Genomic DNA, 16598 nt, shown 5'->3' on the forward strand with positions numbered 1-16598 from the left:
CCCCACTATCCTGAAGATCAGACTCTTGGGGAAGGGCCGCGGGCCTCTTCCCCCCAACGGACTTACCTCGTCCCCTACTCTGGGTAGGGGAGGGTGGTAGGGAAGCTCTGTCAGACAGGACGCCCGGCGAAGCAAGGGAGGAAGGGGCGCTAGGCTTCTTAGGCGACCTCTTCGTCGCCTACTTCTTCTTGGTGCTATACCGCACCCACTCAGACTCCTGGGGAAGAGCAATGGGCACTTCCCCACAACTGACTTACCTCGTCCCCTACTCTGGGTAGGGGAAGATGGCTGTATAAAAGAAGCTCCATTCGACGAGGAATCGGGAGAAGTAAGCGGCGAGGAGAGGCACGTCTTCCTATGAGACCTCTTGGACGCATTCTTTTTCTTGGTGCCGAAACGCACCCACTGTACCACGTTCCAGGACTCGCACTCCGGACACGTGGCTGTAGAACATAAGCTGTCCCTACACGACGAACACAGAGGATAAGGGTAGGAAGGATGATTTATTGTTAATTGTTCTCTTCAGTTATTTATTTCCTTTTTTCATTTCCTCACTGGGCTATTTTTCTTGCTTTCCCAATTAGGGCTGTAGCTTGGATAGTAATAATAATAATAATAATAATAATGGGTCCACGTGGGGACCGCGAAAGACACAAAATGGGGGGTCCGGGACACAAAGGGTCGCACTGGGTAAGGAGAGAGAGCGTCGAGATGTTATCACGACGCGACCAGAGAACTTACTGGAGATCGAGACCTGAGCAAGCATGCTCTCTGACCTGGGGGATAGCCTCAGGGCATGTTCCACTCCACTTGAGGTTACCCCTCATAGAAAACGGGACTAGGGTAAACTACACAAAAATCTGGTCGGTTGGGAGGAGATCCCAGATACTCCTAAGAAAGTAGTTCGAGGTAAGTATTCTGTGTTGGAACAAATTGTAATTAAAAGCCCTAAAACTCTTCAGATAAATATTTCAAAATAAAATTAGTTTCAGAGTAACAGATGACATACCTTGTCCCTGAGGACTCCCAAAATGTGCAGAAAAGTGGAGCGATGGTTGTTCCACTTCAAGGACAGTAACTCTTCCATGGTGGCTGAAATAAATGAAAAACCTAGTTGAGCATAAGGGCGCACACACACAAAAAAAAAAAAAAACTAAATTACTCAAACCAGACGAGACCAAACAAAATTCTACAAGGCAAACAGTGTTGACATCAACAACATATATGTGAAAGAAAATAGGAAACTTTCATTCTAAACTAAATACTGGCTACAACTATTTGAAGGAAAAAAAAAAAAAAAAAAAAAAAAAAGGCCCTTAGCATCCATGTTAGCCAACGACCCAACAACATTACTTTACAAAGTGGAGTTTAAGCTCTAAGACTTTCTGATTCAAAAAAAATTTGTCTAGACAAAATCCAACACCAATGGTCAAACAACTCCACCACATAGCAGTCTCATATCATTAACTTCTTCCTTCCACTTACTTAACTAGTTCCACACTACATTAGTACTTTATTCAGTCAATGAAAACAACCACTACTTTTTAAAGTGTTTTTTAAGGCTCATTCTGAAATTGTGCCAAATTTCCATCCGAGAGGTGTCTACCTAGGGCTAGCCCCAGCGGTACATAGGGTACCCCTTCAGGGAACATAGCACCTTGACAACGTTCCATGGTAGAAGTCAACTGGAGGCCAAGTCTGTTCAGAGCTCCATGAGCATTGAAAGCTTAACCAAAGAAGAAATATCTACTCCCTTAGTCTAAAGACTTAGTTTTAGCGACAGCCATTTACCCCTGCAACGGAACAGACTCTCCTTTTAGAGGTACAGTAAAAAGACTGCTACTAGAGGAATAGAGGCTCCAAGGGGAGAGTCACCACCAACGGGAGTTGGACCACTTGGGTTGGTAGACGGGAGTTAAGGATCTCTTGACATATACAGACATCTCTCGTGCAACTTCATGTGAAAAGCCTTTCTCAGAGATGCTGGATAACCTCAAAGCATGAAACCAAACGGATTCCACTGCGGAATATCTGGACGTGTGATTGGCACAAGTCTGGAAGAGGTGGCAAGTCTCCAGCAATAGAAACACAGAAGAAGATCTGGGTAACTATCTACTTGATGCCACAAGAGTTAAGATTGAAGATTGCTTAAACTTGATTTATGATGCTTCTTGTCAGGCAAAATGGCAGATAAGCATAGACATCAAGGTAGTCCCATGGATGCTGTATCTCGTACTCGCTTGCTGCCTTCAGATCTGGAATTGGATAGCAGTAAATAGGGAACTGGTGGTTCAGTGAAGTAGCAAACAGGTCTACTATTGCCGAACCCCTCAGTGATGTAGCAAATAGGTCTCTTGTTGCCGAACCCCACAGTCATGATCTCTGTCCCTATACAAGGACTCCGAGCCAACCACTTGCTTCCTGCTGCTTAACTTGTCCGCTACTATATTCTTCCTGCCTGGAATGATGCTGTCTGTCAGGAAAAAAGTAGAGTTCCCCCATTCAAGTCTCTACTGAAAGACAGCAATGTTGCAGTGACATGGTACCTGCTTATTTGTTTTAATAAGCCACCATGGTGGTGTTGTCATTTATCAATGCCACCAAGTGATCAGCTAGAAAATAGGCCATCATGGTGGTGTTATGCCTCATCAACACCACCAAGTGATTGGCTAGAAGGAGGCAAAAATGCTGCTCTCAGCTCCAACACATGTATAAGGTTTCAGCGCTCCTGCTCGGGCCAGAGCCCTGATGGCATATGCTGACAGAGCTGAGCTCCCCAACCTTCTTTGGACACATCTGTGAATAATAGGAATTCCAGATGCGTTGTTAGAGTAGGAAACCCTTCAGAAGGGTTGACTCTTCCAGCCACCATTGTAGAACCTTTTGGCCTTTTCCCCTATCAGCATCAGTGAGAGGGATGGTCAAGATGATGTGACCAAAGCCTTTTTGATTCCCACTGAAGTGACCGAAGGTGAAGGCAACCGACTACCCCTAGGTGCACCAAGAACGTTAGGGACTGTCGAAGGAAGGGAGGCAATACAGTTCTCAGGCAAGTTATCCTGTCCCGAGACATATAAACCCTTTCGAGGACCATGTTTACACCCATTCCAAGATATGGGAGTCTACATGGACATTAGTAATGTACAAACTCCTTTCGATTCACCACGGTCCCTATATCGTGACAAAACAAAAGGAGTCTGGAAAAGGGTACCCTTCGAGTCAGCCAAGATATGTCAATCGTTCATGTATCGTAAGAGATGAAGGCTGTTGTCAGGTGCCTATGATGAAACCAGAGTAAAGGCACTTGAATTGGGCTGAAAGGAGCTTCAGAATCAAAGAGAGAAATTGAGAATTGCCCCTCTAAGCTGGTCCACCGCCCTAGTTTGACCTGAGGTGGAGGCAGACTGTGGCTGATGGAAGGGAACAGCTCGACATCGTAAGTAGTCATGACTGTCTTTCCTTGACCTTTTGGTCATAGCTTCTACCTTCACTGCTGGAATGATAGAAACCTTTAGGGAGGAGTTACAGAAGTTTAACCCATCATGGCAACCAATGCATTTCTGGATTTTGGCAGTCACAGCATCTATTATTATTATTACTATCCAAGCTACAACCCTAATTGGAAAAGCAAGACGCTATAAGCCCAGGGGCTCCAATAGGGAAAAATAGCCCAGTGAGGAAAGGAAATAAGGAAATAAATAACTGAAGAGAACAAATTAACAATAAATCATTCTAAAAAAAGTAATGTCAAAAGAGATATATCATATATAAACTATTAACAACGTCAACAACAAAAATGTCATATATAAACTATAAAAAGACTCATGTCCGTCTGGTCAACAAAAAAGCATTTGCTCCAACTTTGAACTTTTGAAGTTCTACTGACTCAACAGGAACTCTACCGGCCAGGACCAAATGAGTACAATGTCCTTAAGGGATTGTTTCTTACCTGGGTGGGACAAGTCCTCAGAGTCAGCTAGGTAGCTGACAGCTGACAGTTCCTGACCAGCAGTCTATCACGACAAGGTGCTTCCATGTTTGACAACTGTGGTGACACCTGGCATCAGAGTGGCTACCACAGGAATCAGAGGATGGGTCAAGGGAGAGCCTCCTGTGTTCTGCATTTTCTTTGCCTTGTGAAACATGATGGACCCAGGCGGGAGGATCTCCCTACCTCAAGGAGTGCTTCCCTGCAGATACCCAAGATTCCAAATTGTCAAAAGCTTCCGGGGCCAGGATTGACCATGGAAGTTAAAAACAAGACCTAGAGCTGCCAGGTACCCGACAAAGGCCGTTGATTGCCACTTTCCTCACCTTTGGAGAAGACTGGGCTTCTCCATGACCATTCACCTTCCAGATATAATGAAGAACTTGAGGAAAGATAATGTCAGACTGACTCTCCTCTGTATTCAGGGGATTTTGGTCCTGCAGGTTGAGGAGGAATACATGCAATTCTTCAGAGTAATAATTGGGTTCCACTCTCTCAGGAGACCATACCCGACCAGTCTCGAGAGCTCATCTAAAACAACAAGATCTATCTCTCCAACCTGAGTCCTTTAATAAGGACAAGAATCTAGCGCAGCTGGAAATTGGCCATTTAACTTTAACGAGGTGTCAACAGATGTCGGTAACTACCAGCCAGTAGCATGGAAACACTGTCTCCTTGCCGATACGCCGAATAGTCACTATGATTATACCTGGGACTTTCGGGGAAGGTGATGGCAGGAAGTTAACGGACTCAAGTTTGTATAGCTGAGAAAAATAAAAATTACTTTTAAAATTTATGATTTGTTCCTACACTAACACAAATCTTCGTCGTTTATTTAGGCGACTCGTTCTTACGTGGACATGAAGTCTGGTATTGCTGATTTCAAGACCTGATGAGGTGCGGAGAATCCCCTTCCATACAGAGAGAAGTCTTTCGCTGTTTTGCTAAAAAAAAAAGCCTCTCTCCCAGAGAGAGAGAGAACCTCCACCCATATACAGATAGGGAATCCACTGATTTGTCGAACCTCTGCAAGTGGGATTGACGGAGCAGGTTGGACCACTGGGGAAGTTCTTTCAGAACCTCTAATAGTACTGTAGATGCAGAAGATCCGGGTACCATTCTGCTGAGGCCACATTAGAGCTACTAGTGTCAACTTCAGATCTATGCATGAAAGTGCTTTGTTTATTACCCTTCAGAGAAGTCAAAATGACGGAAAAGCATTAATGTCACGGCTGTCCCATGGGTGTTGGAATGTATTCTCGAATGCACGGCCAGTTGTAGCATTGGTTAGCAATAAACTGCCATTATCCTGTTGAGACTCGTAACAAACATGTTGATTGTCCAGTTGAGGCTCGTAATGAACATGTTGATTGTCCGGGATCCCTATTAGTCAGGAGCTTTGTTGCTGCTTGGGGAGTAAAGACCATTCTGACATTGTATCCTTCTCTCTCGTTACGGTCTATTTTCACTTTGCCTATACACAAACACACTGAATAGTCTGGCTTATTCTTTACATATTCTCCTCTGTCCTTATACACCTAACACTGAAATTAGCAAACAATTCTTCTTCACCCAAGGGGTTACTGCACTGTACTTGTTCAGTGCCACTTTCCTCTTGGTAAGGGTAGAAGAGACTCTTTAGCTATGGTAAGCAGCTCTTCTAGGAGAAGGACACTCCAAAATCAAACCACTGTTCTCTAGTCTTGGGTAGTGCCATAGCCTCTGTACCATGGCCTTTCACTGTCTTGGGTTAGAGTTCTCTTGCTTGAGGGTACACTCGAGCACACTCTATCTTATTTCTCTTCATCTTGTTTTGTTAAAGTTTTTATAGTTTATATAGGAGATATTTATTGTTGTTACTCTTCTTAGAATATTTTATTTTCCTTTTTTCCTTTCCGCACTGAGCTATTTTCCCTGTTGGAGCCCCTGGGCTTATAGCATACTACTTTTCCAACTAGGGTTGTAGCTTAGTAAGTAATAATAATAATAATAATAATAAGGGTAGTCTTAAGACTCTTTAGCTTTGGTAAGCAGCTCTTCTAGAAGTTAACTGCAAAATCAAACCACTGTTGTCTAGTCTTGGGTAGTGCCATAACCTATGTACCATGATCTTCCACTATCTTGGGTTAGAATTCTCTTGCTTAAGGGTTTACTCTGGCACACTGGCCAATCTTATTTCCTTTCCTCTTATTTTGTTAAAATTTCTTGAAGTTTCTATACGAGACATTTATTTCAATAGTTATGTTTCTTAAAATATTTTGTTTTTCCTAGTTCCCTTTCCTCACTGGGCTATTTACCCCATTGGAGCCCCAGGGCTTAAAGCATCCTACTTTTCCAACTAGGGTTGTAGCTTAGCAAGTAATAATAATCTGCAAACAGGGATAGGTCTGGGCACAGGTCCATACTGAAACCAACAAACACTCGAGTAACTACCCTAGGGGACATGGACAGCACGAAGCCGAGAACTTTGAACTGGAAGTCTGTTTCTCGGTACAAAGCGTAGATACTTGCTGGAAGAAGAATTTATGGGGATCTAGAGGTAAGTATCCTGAGATCTAGTAAGATCACAAAATCCTTCTTCCTTGCTGATGTCTGACCGTTTCGGGAGTTTCCATCCTGAACGGAATCTGGTGGATAAACTTGTTAAGGGCTGACAGGTTTATTATGGGTCTACATCCTCACGAGGCTTTCTCTCAGGGTACTCATCTTGGACGTCTTCAACAGCACCTTTAGAGAGCATAGAGTAGTCTGTACTTCTGAGTGTAGGGCAAGGCACTCTCCTGTTGTTTGATAATATGAGGACCGAATCTCTGGAGTTGGAATAAGGGGAGGAAAAAAGCTGGAGAACGGAAGGCAGTAACAGAATCCAAAAAATGTCCACCGCTCTGCCCCATGATAATCCCACCTCATCCCCCACTGGTGGGAGCTGAATGGGGTATTTGCTGGTCCCAGTGTGAGCAAAGGTTTGCCTTTACCACTACAATTTTGGCCTCGAGCCCTTCAATGTTGAAAACGCTGATCAAACGCTCTGGAGTTCCATGATGTTTAAGACCTAATATCATTGCTTGGCTCTAGTCTGGAATTTTGGCCCAAAAATTGCCTATGAGGGGACGGTGACCTTGTACACATGTTCAAGGAGGAGGTTTGAGGTCTTTCTTGCGATAATGCTCGGTGGAGAAGTGTGTCTAGGCTGGACTCCATCTACTTCTCCACCTTAACCTCTCATCGTCATATCCTGCCAAACCTACAGGTATTGACGCAGACTCGATTAGATTTCGCCAGTCATCTCTCTCAAGATTTTCAATCAATACTTTTCCAATCAAAATCTACTTCACGCTTCATAGTTCTCATCCCTGTTCCAAATGAAACAGGGATGTTTCTTTGAACGACGAATTCCGTAGGTTTAGTACCTCTCTTTGGTACAATTGTTCAACAAACCTGAAGGCCACCGCAACTCTCTTCTTTGAGACCCAGTTAGGCCACTAGTTGGCTGCCTGACGGACCAAAATCTTAACGCATTTCCCCCATGAGAGAATTTGTGAGGCCCTCACTCAAGGCTTAGTACTCCATTGTTCTTGACCAGTGGTCCACCCAGGATGCAGCTTGCAGGGTTGACATTGCTGCAACCTCCATATTTGAGGCTTCTAAAGCCCTTTAAGTGATATGCTGCACTGCAAGTCTTTCAGCTAACACAGCCAAGGTCAGGGTAGCAACAGCTTGATCTAGAAGGGGAGAGGATTGTGAATACTACATTACATAATGCTTCTGTCAGGCAAAGGCTGGAGGCAAGATCTTAGAAGACCAGCCTACCTTCAGGAAATCCTTACGAGTCGATACCTGCATATCGACTGCAGTAGATGATATCGAATGTTTCCTTGGCAAGATCTAACCCCGATACAGTACTTCCAGCATTTGTCTAGATCCCTGCGGTAACCAACAACCAGTCTATGGCCACTTTTCTGCCCTTGATTGGTGAGCTGGAGGCTTCTCCAAGCACACTGACTCTCCTAATCAATCCTATAGTGCTCCCAAACGAAAGTGGCAGCTGAGAGCTTATTTTTTCGCATCGAATCTAAAATATTTCGATCATTTTATTTGGAGAAGCCCTAAAGCAGGGGATGGATTAAGGTCTTGAAGGTGGGGCAGTTCCGTCGGTCATTATCCCGGATATAGTTCCCTTTTCGTCTATTTTTCCCAGGTGGCCAATGGAAAAGAAATTGGAATAGATTAAAATTCTCTAATGCATTTAAACAAGGCGGATGTGTCTTTATTAATTTTACATCTTTATCTGAGTGAATATGATATACGGCATTATATATATATATATATATATATATATATATATATATATATATATATATATATATATATATATATATATATATATATATATATATACACACACATATATATATATATATATATATATATATATATATATATATATATATATATATATATATATATATATATATATATATATATATATATATATATATATATATATATATATATATATATATATATATATATATATATATATATATATATATATATATATATATATATATATATATATATATATATATATATATATATATATATATATATATATATATATATATATATATATATATATATATATATATATATATATATATATATATATATATATATATATATATATACACACACGCACACACTCACACACACATATGTGTGTGTGTTTGTGTGTATGTGTTTAATAGGATTACAAAAAATTCCAGTGTACTGAAAAACTCTGTTGGTAGAAAAAACCCAGAAAGAATCAAATGATTAAGATTTAGAGGTCACCCATTCTCAGAGAAGAACAAGATTAGTCCGACACGCTAAATCAGTTAATCCGCAAATGTCAAGCTGGGCAAATTTTCTTGTATCCTCACCGAGAGGACGTGAAGGTACGAAATTATTTGAAATCTATACGAAATATTAAGAAGAACTGTCATTCCACTGCCACTTTCGTTTGGGAGCACTATAGTACTTGCAGGACCGAAGATTTTCATTCTACACCATTCTCACTCCCCACTGGGCCAGATGCATGACTTGCAAGTTACCACCTTGAAAAGGATCAGCTCTATCTGGGATGGAGTCATCGTGCCCGGTTGGCATCTGGGAGGGTAAGTAGTTGAAAAATATTTCCTTTTATAAGGAGGGGAACAGGTCTTTAGGATGAAACTTTTCCTTGCAGTTCCTGATACCTCTTTCGTGGAGCTTTGGGAGAACAACCAAAGGATCTCTTCGGAGCTGTCTTACAGTCTATACTTTCCTTCCACTTACAGCCCATTCAGAATGGTGAACAAGGTTCTCATGTTATTCCTGCTTGAGTAACTCTTTCTGGGGACTCTGGGCCTGAAGGAGAGATTAATTCAACTAGGTATAGCCTATAATTGCCCAGAGATACACTTCAGTAACCTAGAACCTCTGTGCACTCTGTTGAATATCTAGCGACATTCATCTTGCTTTGGATATCCTGCGACGGTCATGTTACTACAGACTATCTGGAATTAGTTGGATCTGGAAAACTTGAAGCTCCAATTCACAAGAGCCCTGATTCCAGCAAGGATTGGGGAAAGCACGAGATTCTCATCCAATTTCTTTGTAGAACAGGTAAGGTTAAAAGCATGTTTAGGTATTTCCGTGGGACTAGTTTCCTTCTTTACTGTAAATTGTAACTTCAGAATATGGCATCTGGTAGGGTTGCTCTTTCCCTGCAGAACGTGCTAGTGGCCTTTGAATTGGAACTCATCGGAGATGAGCGTGAGGAAAAGCAGACTTTCTTAGTAGAGATATCACTAAAGTTACCGTGTGCGAGTCCATAGAAGAGCATGTCATTGCAGTGCATGCCAAAAGGTTAGTGAAACCCCAAAGGCTGGTCTTTAAAATTACTAAGCACACTAATGTCAAGTGCCCAAATGTGAGCGCCCACTGAAGTAGTGGTCTTACATAACGTACAGTACATTAGGCGAGGCAACATTTTCCCAGACATTTTACAGGTTTGCATCCCAGGCTTTGGCATCAGGCATAAACAATAAACGTAAAAAAGGAAAAAGTTAGTAAAAGCCAAGTTTGCATGATCGCTGACAACATGTCTGTGTTACTCGGCAGCCACAATCATGGTAACTAATCAGTGTTCTGGCAAGGGGGCAAGGGTTCCCACACAATCATTGGCTACCAACATTTACAGACACCTCGTTAAAAGTTAAATGGCCGAGTTCCAGCTGCGCTAGAATCTTCTCCTAATTAATGGATAAAGATTTGTATTCATGTAAGAAGAAATTAAATTTTCATCGAATTTATATATTTTCTTCAATAATGACCAATTTGTCACTGAAAAATGAAAAGATGGGTAATATTATAGAAAGGGAAATTCACACTTTCAATGTGTACTACAAGACTGGACTGCCGATTTACGAGGACCGACAAATAACTTGACAGCAGACCTTAAGTTAGCTTGAGGTTCAGTCAAGGTGGAAATATCAAAGTAGCAGAGTACTGGAAGTTTGTTACATTTCCTAATGTTTTTTTAATACTTGATAATTTTAATCACTGCACACTTAGTTCTTTAAACTAAGTAGTTTTTTTTTTTTTACAACCTCATCATTACAATTATATTCACAAGCAGGAAATACCTACATAAATCACAAAGTAAACTGTTCATGTTCACCAATGATAAGACTACACTGTCAAGTCTATTTAATGAGCGTGAAGTTTCAATAATTGACAAATGCCCTGACAAGCATAATGGGCAAATAAATGTAAATCTATTATTTGATAACGCAGGCTAGCTATTTGTAAATTTTTCATTTTATCAAAACTGAGGAATCTTTTCAAAATACTACAAATAAATATTGTGGCCTTGTTCAGCAATTTAATTTTATTTTTCCTTTTCCATTTTGCAGTGTAGCCTATATTTAAGTTTTATCAAAACACTTTCTGGAAGGCTTCTAGAACTGTATAGCAGATACTGGTTGGCTTAGACAGAAAAAAAGTTGATTAAATCAGATTTTATTTTCATTCAGAGGTGTGCACTAACCTAGGAGAGCCCTAACCTAAAAGTATATATATCAGCAAATTTCTAGGTAACCGTGACCAGTTAGTGGCTGCATCCACCTCTCTACAAACTACCCAAGACAATTCAAGTTGGAAGAGGCTATTTAGCCAGTCCCGGTAAAATAGACAAACCTACTTTTAAGCTTATTTTGCCATTCCCGGTAAAAAAGACAAACCTGCTTTTAAGCTTATTTAGCCGGTAAATATTATAAATAATGGCAATAAACTAAAATATTACAAAACACTTAAAACAAATTTATCTATATAATTTTAAAGACAATTTTGAATCTTGTTCACCACATTAAAAAATAATCATTAAAACGATTATTTTAATCAATTATTAAAATAAATACAGCCTTCTTTGAATTTTTAGGCATAACAGTCTGCAAATCCAAAACTTTCCTTTCGGGAGCTTCTTTTACCATTACACTTAAGGTGCACCCACTGAAGACAACAGTCACAGACCACAGAATCCATCTTGCTCAAATCCTGACTGCAGAGCTCACACGTCCACCGTGCTGACAATTTTGAGGCTTCATAAACATGCTCCACAGCTTTCCAACCGTCAGAATCAAAATATCGGCGATTTTATGGATTGAAACATTTTCATCCAGACATGCTGTTGGAATTGAAGAAGGGTTTTGTTCTACCGCATTTTTGGAGAGAACCTCTCCACGCATGGCACGGGTGGCATCTTTATCACTTACAAAGTAGCCAAGTAGCTGTAGATCCCTGTCATTAGATGATTTTTTGATGAATGGAGTCTTGACTTTTTCTTTGAAAGTCCCAGAACATTATTGTTTGACCCTTTGGGTCTACCCCTTTTCCTGGCTTTTGGAGGCAAAGTGACATTGTCTAGTTTAGGATTAGCAGGTTCTGGAACTGCACTGTTCTCAGCAAAAGTGGGTGGTTCTGTTTCACCATCGGCTGCAGATAATTCTGTACCCGTAGGTATAAGTCAGAATTCTGTATATCTGGCAAATCATCTTGTTTTGTGCATTCAGTGATGCTGAAATTATGGTCAATTGGCATGTCAATCACTGGTAGATCCTGCATGTTTGTTTATTTTACTGGACCGGCAAAATAAGCTTAAAAGTAGGTTTGTCTATTTCACCGTGACCGGTTGTTACTATTATTATTATTACTATCCAAGCTACAACCCTAATTGGAAAAGCAAGATGCTATAAGCCCAGGGGCTCCAATAGGGAAAAATAGCCCAGTGAGGAAAGGAAATAAATAACTGAAGGGAACAAATTAACAATAAATCATTCTAAAAAAATGTCAAAAGATATGTCATATATAAACTATTAACGTCAAAAACAATTATGTCATATATAAACTATAAAGACTCATATCGATTCAAGTTGAAAGAAAAATATATAAAGTTGACTGGAGTTTGGTGTAATGAAATGAAAAATCAAAGGTCAGTTTATGGCACTAAGACTAATGATTGACATCATGTAACGGGAAAATAATCGCGAAAGAGAGAGAGAGAGAGAGAGAGAGAGAGAGAGAGAGAGAGAGAGAGAGAGAGAGAGAGAGAGAGAGAGAGAGAGAGAGAGTCATAAAAATATAGCTCCTATGGATTTCAATATGCCACCAATCACCCAAAATGCCAGGCTATATAAGGCCAGACTCATCCTTTCAAAAAGAAATTGTAAAGAAACGTTTGTCTATAGTTTAGAATTTTTAGTTTTATAATCAGACACTTGCGGTACTAGACAAAAACCATTGGCTGATTGTATGAACAAAATGAAGAGTAAGCAGTTGTTAGTGGTTACTCGTAAAAAAAAAATACAAACAAAATCTTGGCCAACAATCCTCTAAATTATATGCTACTCACTCTCAATTTGATGCATATCCTAAGTAGGCTAGCATGTACCTGTACAGTCTTATTAAGGCGACTAGTAATTTCTGCGTTAAGGGCACTACGAAAAACGTTTTTGAAACATTTACGGCCTTTAAAATTGAAACGAAAATAATCAATCAGAAAACCTCACCAGTTTCAATCAAGATGCTTCTTCCACATTTCTATGTTCGAACCGTTACCAGGAGAGCATCTTCCCAGCTCTTGCCCATAGACCATAGCCCGCCTTCGCGACTCTCTCTCTCTCTCTCTCTCTCTCTCTCTCTCTCTCCTCATCCCAAAATCAATAATCCACCTCGCAGCCAACGCTCACATAAAACCCTAGGAAATTTTCCAAAGTCGGAGAGGAATAAGAAAGTATTCCCCCTATAATGATATCCAGATGATAACCCGTAGAAACAACAAACCTTATTCAAGATAACTTTTCAGACATTTTCAATTGATATTCTCCCGAAATTAAAAAAAAAATAATCCGCGTTATGTAGAAGATGCCGTTGTCTTGTGAACGGGTGGAAGTTTGTTGCGAAGAGCTCGCCCCTTCCACAGGCTCTGTAAACCCCCTAAAAAGGGGGAATCAAGCTGAATACCGGAGGGGGAGGGACATCAGTTAGCGTGGGTCCTCACTCCTCAGCCGAACAACAAAGACAAGGGGGTAAAATAGAAGTGGGGGGTTGACATGGCGTAAGAAACCCCTTCTCCTCCCCAAGGCAGCTTTTTCCTTTCTTCCCCAGGGCTTCCCCACGCCGATTTGCCTCTATTCCCCGCGCAGTCGCAAATCAGGGTTTCCTATCCCCCTTACAATACGAGCAATCGATTAAATATTAGATTGCTACCGGATTGTCAGTCAAATACCAATGTGAGCAAATAAACTTATTCGGAATATTGTTAAATAACCGTCATTTGTCGTTCAAGAAAATGTTTTCGATGGCAACTTCTCCAAAGGGAAGAGGTCCTACATCAACCTTTTTGGCCAACGCTGCGTCATCTTCAAAGGACCGTTTCACATGATGCTTACAATTAATGGAATGCAAAATTAATGCGTTAATGTGACCTTAGTACTTTCATAAACTATTGCTTACCTTAGTAGCGGCTAGTTATCTCGTAGGAATATACATTTGTCTTTTTTCTTGTAGACGCGACGTCAACTAACGTCACTTGCGCACCCGCCGATTCTCTCTCTCTCTCTCCCACGAAATGGAGACAACTGAAAATCTTTATTGTACGAGTATTTAAATGTGTCTATTTATGGGCGTAAAAATATACTTAGCTATTGCCTTTAATCTTCTAATTAAATACCATAAAGAACTTAGGCATTTTGACAGATCATTGACAAATAGGTTTTTTATCTGTTTTACCGTAATTTCGTTTGACTTATGCGCGCGTCGCCGAAGCCGACTCAATGTCGCCAGTTTTAAGCTGTTTTCGCTAACACGCTAAATACACTAAACATTCGCTAAGGTTTATGCACGAGTCTTGAGTTACGCTGCTGCCTTTGCTTTGGACACAAAGACAACTCTGTAGGCCTTCTGTAGGGCTGAGGTTTTGATATGATACTAACTTGTAGTAAGATACTGCGAAAATAAGTATGAACTTTGTAGGGTAATAAGTATCAAATATATATATATATATATATATATATATATATATATATATATATATATATATATATATATATATATATATATATATATATATATATATATATATATATATATATATATATATATATACCTACCATATAAATTGTATGTCTATAACACTGCTCAAGGTTTATTCCCAGGAGTGATATATAGTTTATGGATCATATTTACAAGTATAATTCCTTTCATCTTTTTTTTAGGATTACTAAAGATTTATAATCTGAGAATAATCTCTAACAGACTACGGTACTGTCGAGGAAAGAAATTTAGATGTACATTTGGCATTAGGTAGTAGGTTGGCCTGGGCACCAGCCCCCCGTTGAGATACTACCGCTAGAGAGTTATGGGGTCTTTTGACCGGCCAGACAGTAGTACATTGGATCCTTCTCTCTGGTTACGGTTCATTTTCCTTTTGCCTACACACACTCACGCCGAATAGTCTAGCCTATTCTTTACATATTCACCTCTGCCTCATATACCTGACAACACTGAGATTACCAAACAATTCTTCTTACTGCACTCAAATTGTTCAGTGGCCACATTCCTCTTTGTGAGGGTAGAAGAGACTCTATAGCTATGGTAAGCAGCTCTTCTAGAAGGACACTCCAAAATCAAACCATTGTTCTCTAATCTTGGGTAGTGCCATAGCCTCTGTACCATGGTCTTGCACTAATATCTTGGGTTAGAGTTCCCTTGCACTCGGGCACACTATTCTATCTTAATTCTCTTCCTTTTGTTTTGTTAAAGCTTTTATAGTTTATGTGGCGAAATTTCACCGGTTTACTAAATTGCCCGATGTACTGGTCGGATCACAAGGCCTTGAAGAGGCTAGCCTCTCAAAACCATTCAGGAAATAAGTAGAATACGGCTATATTTTAACAAATTTATTATAAAAATAATCATCTAATACGAGAGAAATACAAAAAATAAACCTTTACTCGACATACAAAGAGACACTTGACTTGATGATCACATGCATTACTGAAAAAAAAACTAAGTCTGCACCGGACTCAAAATTAAGCAAAATTAATTAAACATTTAGTAAGTTACCTCGATAAACGCCTTACCGAGACCTTATTACGTATTTTACAAAACAACACTGATCCCCTGGCACAAGGATCGATTAAATATTTACAGATACAAATTTTACACAACTCTAGCAAAACCTATATGGAAACCGACCTGGGTACAATAGGGGGGGAGAGAGAACAATTAAGGACTTACTGTGGTTGGGGACGTCGGACCAAAGAGGCAGAGCTGGCCTCTGCAACCCCCGACGTCACCTTTTTCCCGCATTTTTTCCTGAACCTAAATTTCTAGATTGGATTTTTTTATCATGTTACAATAAAATTACATTATATTTCTTAATCTTAAATTACAAGTGGTCAATTTCTTTAGCCTCAGCGCCTCCCCTACCAGGCGGTTGCTCTTTTGGTTCTAAAACATTCTCGTCTTGAACTACATTCATTTGCCCGCAAGTTCTCTCCTCTCCCTCCTATTTGACGCAACGTAGGTGGAGTTAAATGGCGGGAATTTTGATTGATCAGTTCGAAATTCCCGACATCCTCCACGCCCCAAAATAAGGAGCGATGAAACGTCGGTCAATTGGACAAGGCTGGACTCGGGGTGGGGGGAGTGACTTACTCCGAGACTCTGTTAGGCTCGCTGCGTAGCGCTCCGCAACGACTCGAACAGAGTACGCATAATGTACAACACACAGCAATGTTACCCCGGGGCAATAAACACAAATTAATAATCTACATGTACCCATACGACAGCTCAAATTAGGCGATGGGCCTAGCAATTGAAATGTACTCGTGTATAATACATATAAAGAATCAAATGGAACAGCAGAAATTAGCGGTAATGTACACATACATATTACAGAATTCAAATGGCAAAGCAAGAAGGCAATGGGCCTAAAACAAACAGAAATTGGCAAAGAATAGCAATGGAAATGCATACATAGCAATTCAAATGTAAAGGCAATTTAGGCAATAGGCCTAGAAATCAG

General features: G+C 40.3%; 1 protein-coding gene across 49 annotated transcripts in view; it reads right to left on the reverse strand.

Annotated features, from left to right (window-relative positions):
* Nucleotides 1-14180, reverse strand: part of LOC137648632 (protein tramtrack, alpha isoform-like) — a 363704-nt gene extending 349524 nt beyond the window's left edge. For 46 of the 49 annotated variants that reach the window (XM_068381625.1, XM_068381603.1, XM_068381599.1 and 43 more), the window contains exons 1-2: nt 14024-14180; nt 1010-1092 (exon numbers count right to left, since the gene is read on the reverse strand). In XM_068381625.1, the coding sequence (XP_068237726.1) occupies nt 1010-1087 (78 nt within the window). In that variant the 5' untranslated portion in view covers nt 1088-1092; nt 14024-14180. Of the gene's footprint in view, nt 1-1009; nt 1093-13077; nt 13206-13351; nt 13567-14023 lie in introns of those variants that run through there. The other 3 variants (XM_068381575.1, XM_068381577.1, XM_068381593.1) reach the window with 3 other exon arrangements.
* Between the last annotated feature and the right edge of the window lie 2418 nt (nt 14181-16598).

This window comes from Palaemon carinicauda, chromosome 10 (genome assembly GCF_036898095.1).
Source record: "Palaemon carinicauda isolate YSFRI2023 chromosome 10, ASM3689809v2, whole genome shotgun sequence".
NCBI lineage: Eukaryota > Metazoa > Arthropoda > Malacostraca > Decapoda > Palaemonidae > Palaemon > Palaemon carinicauda.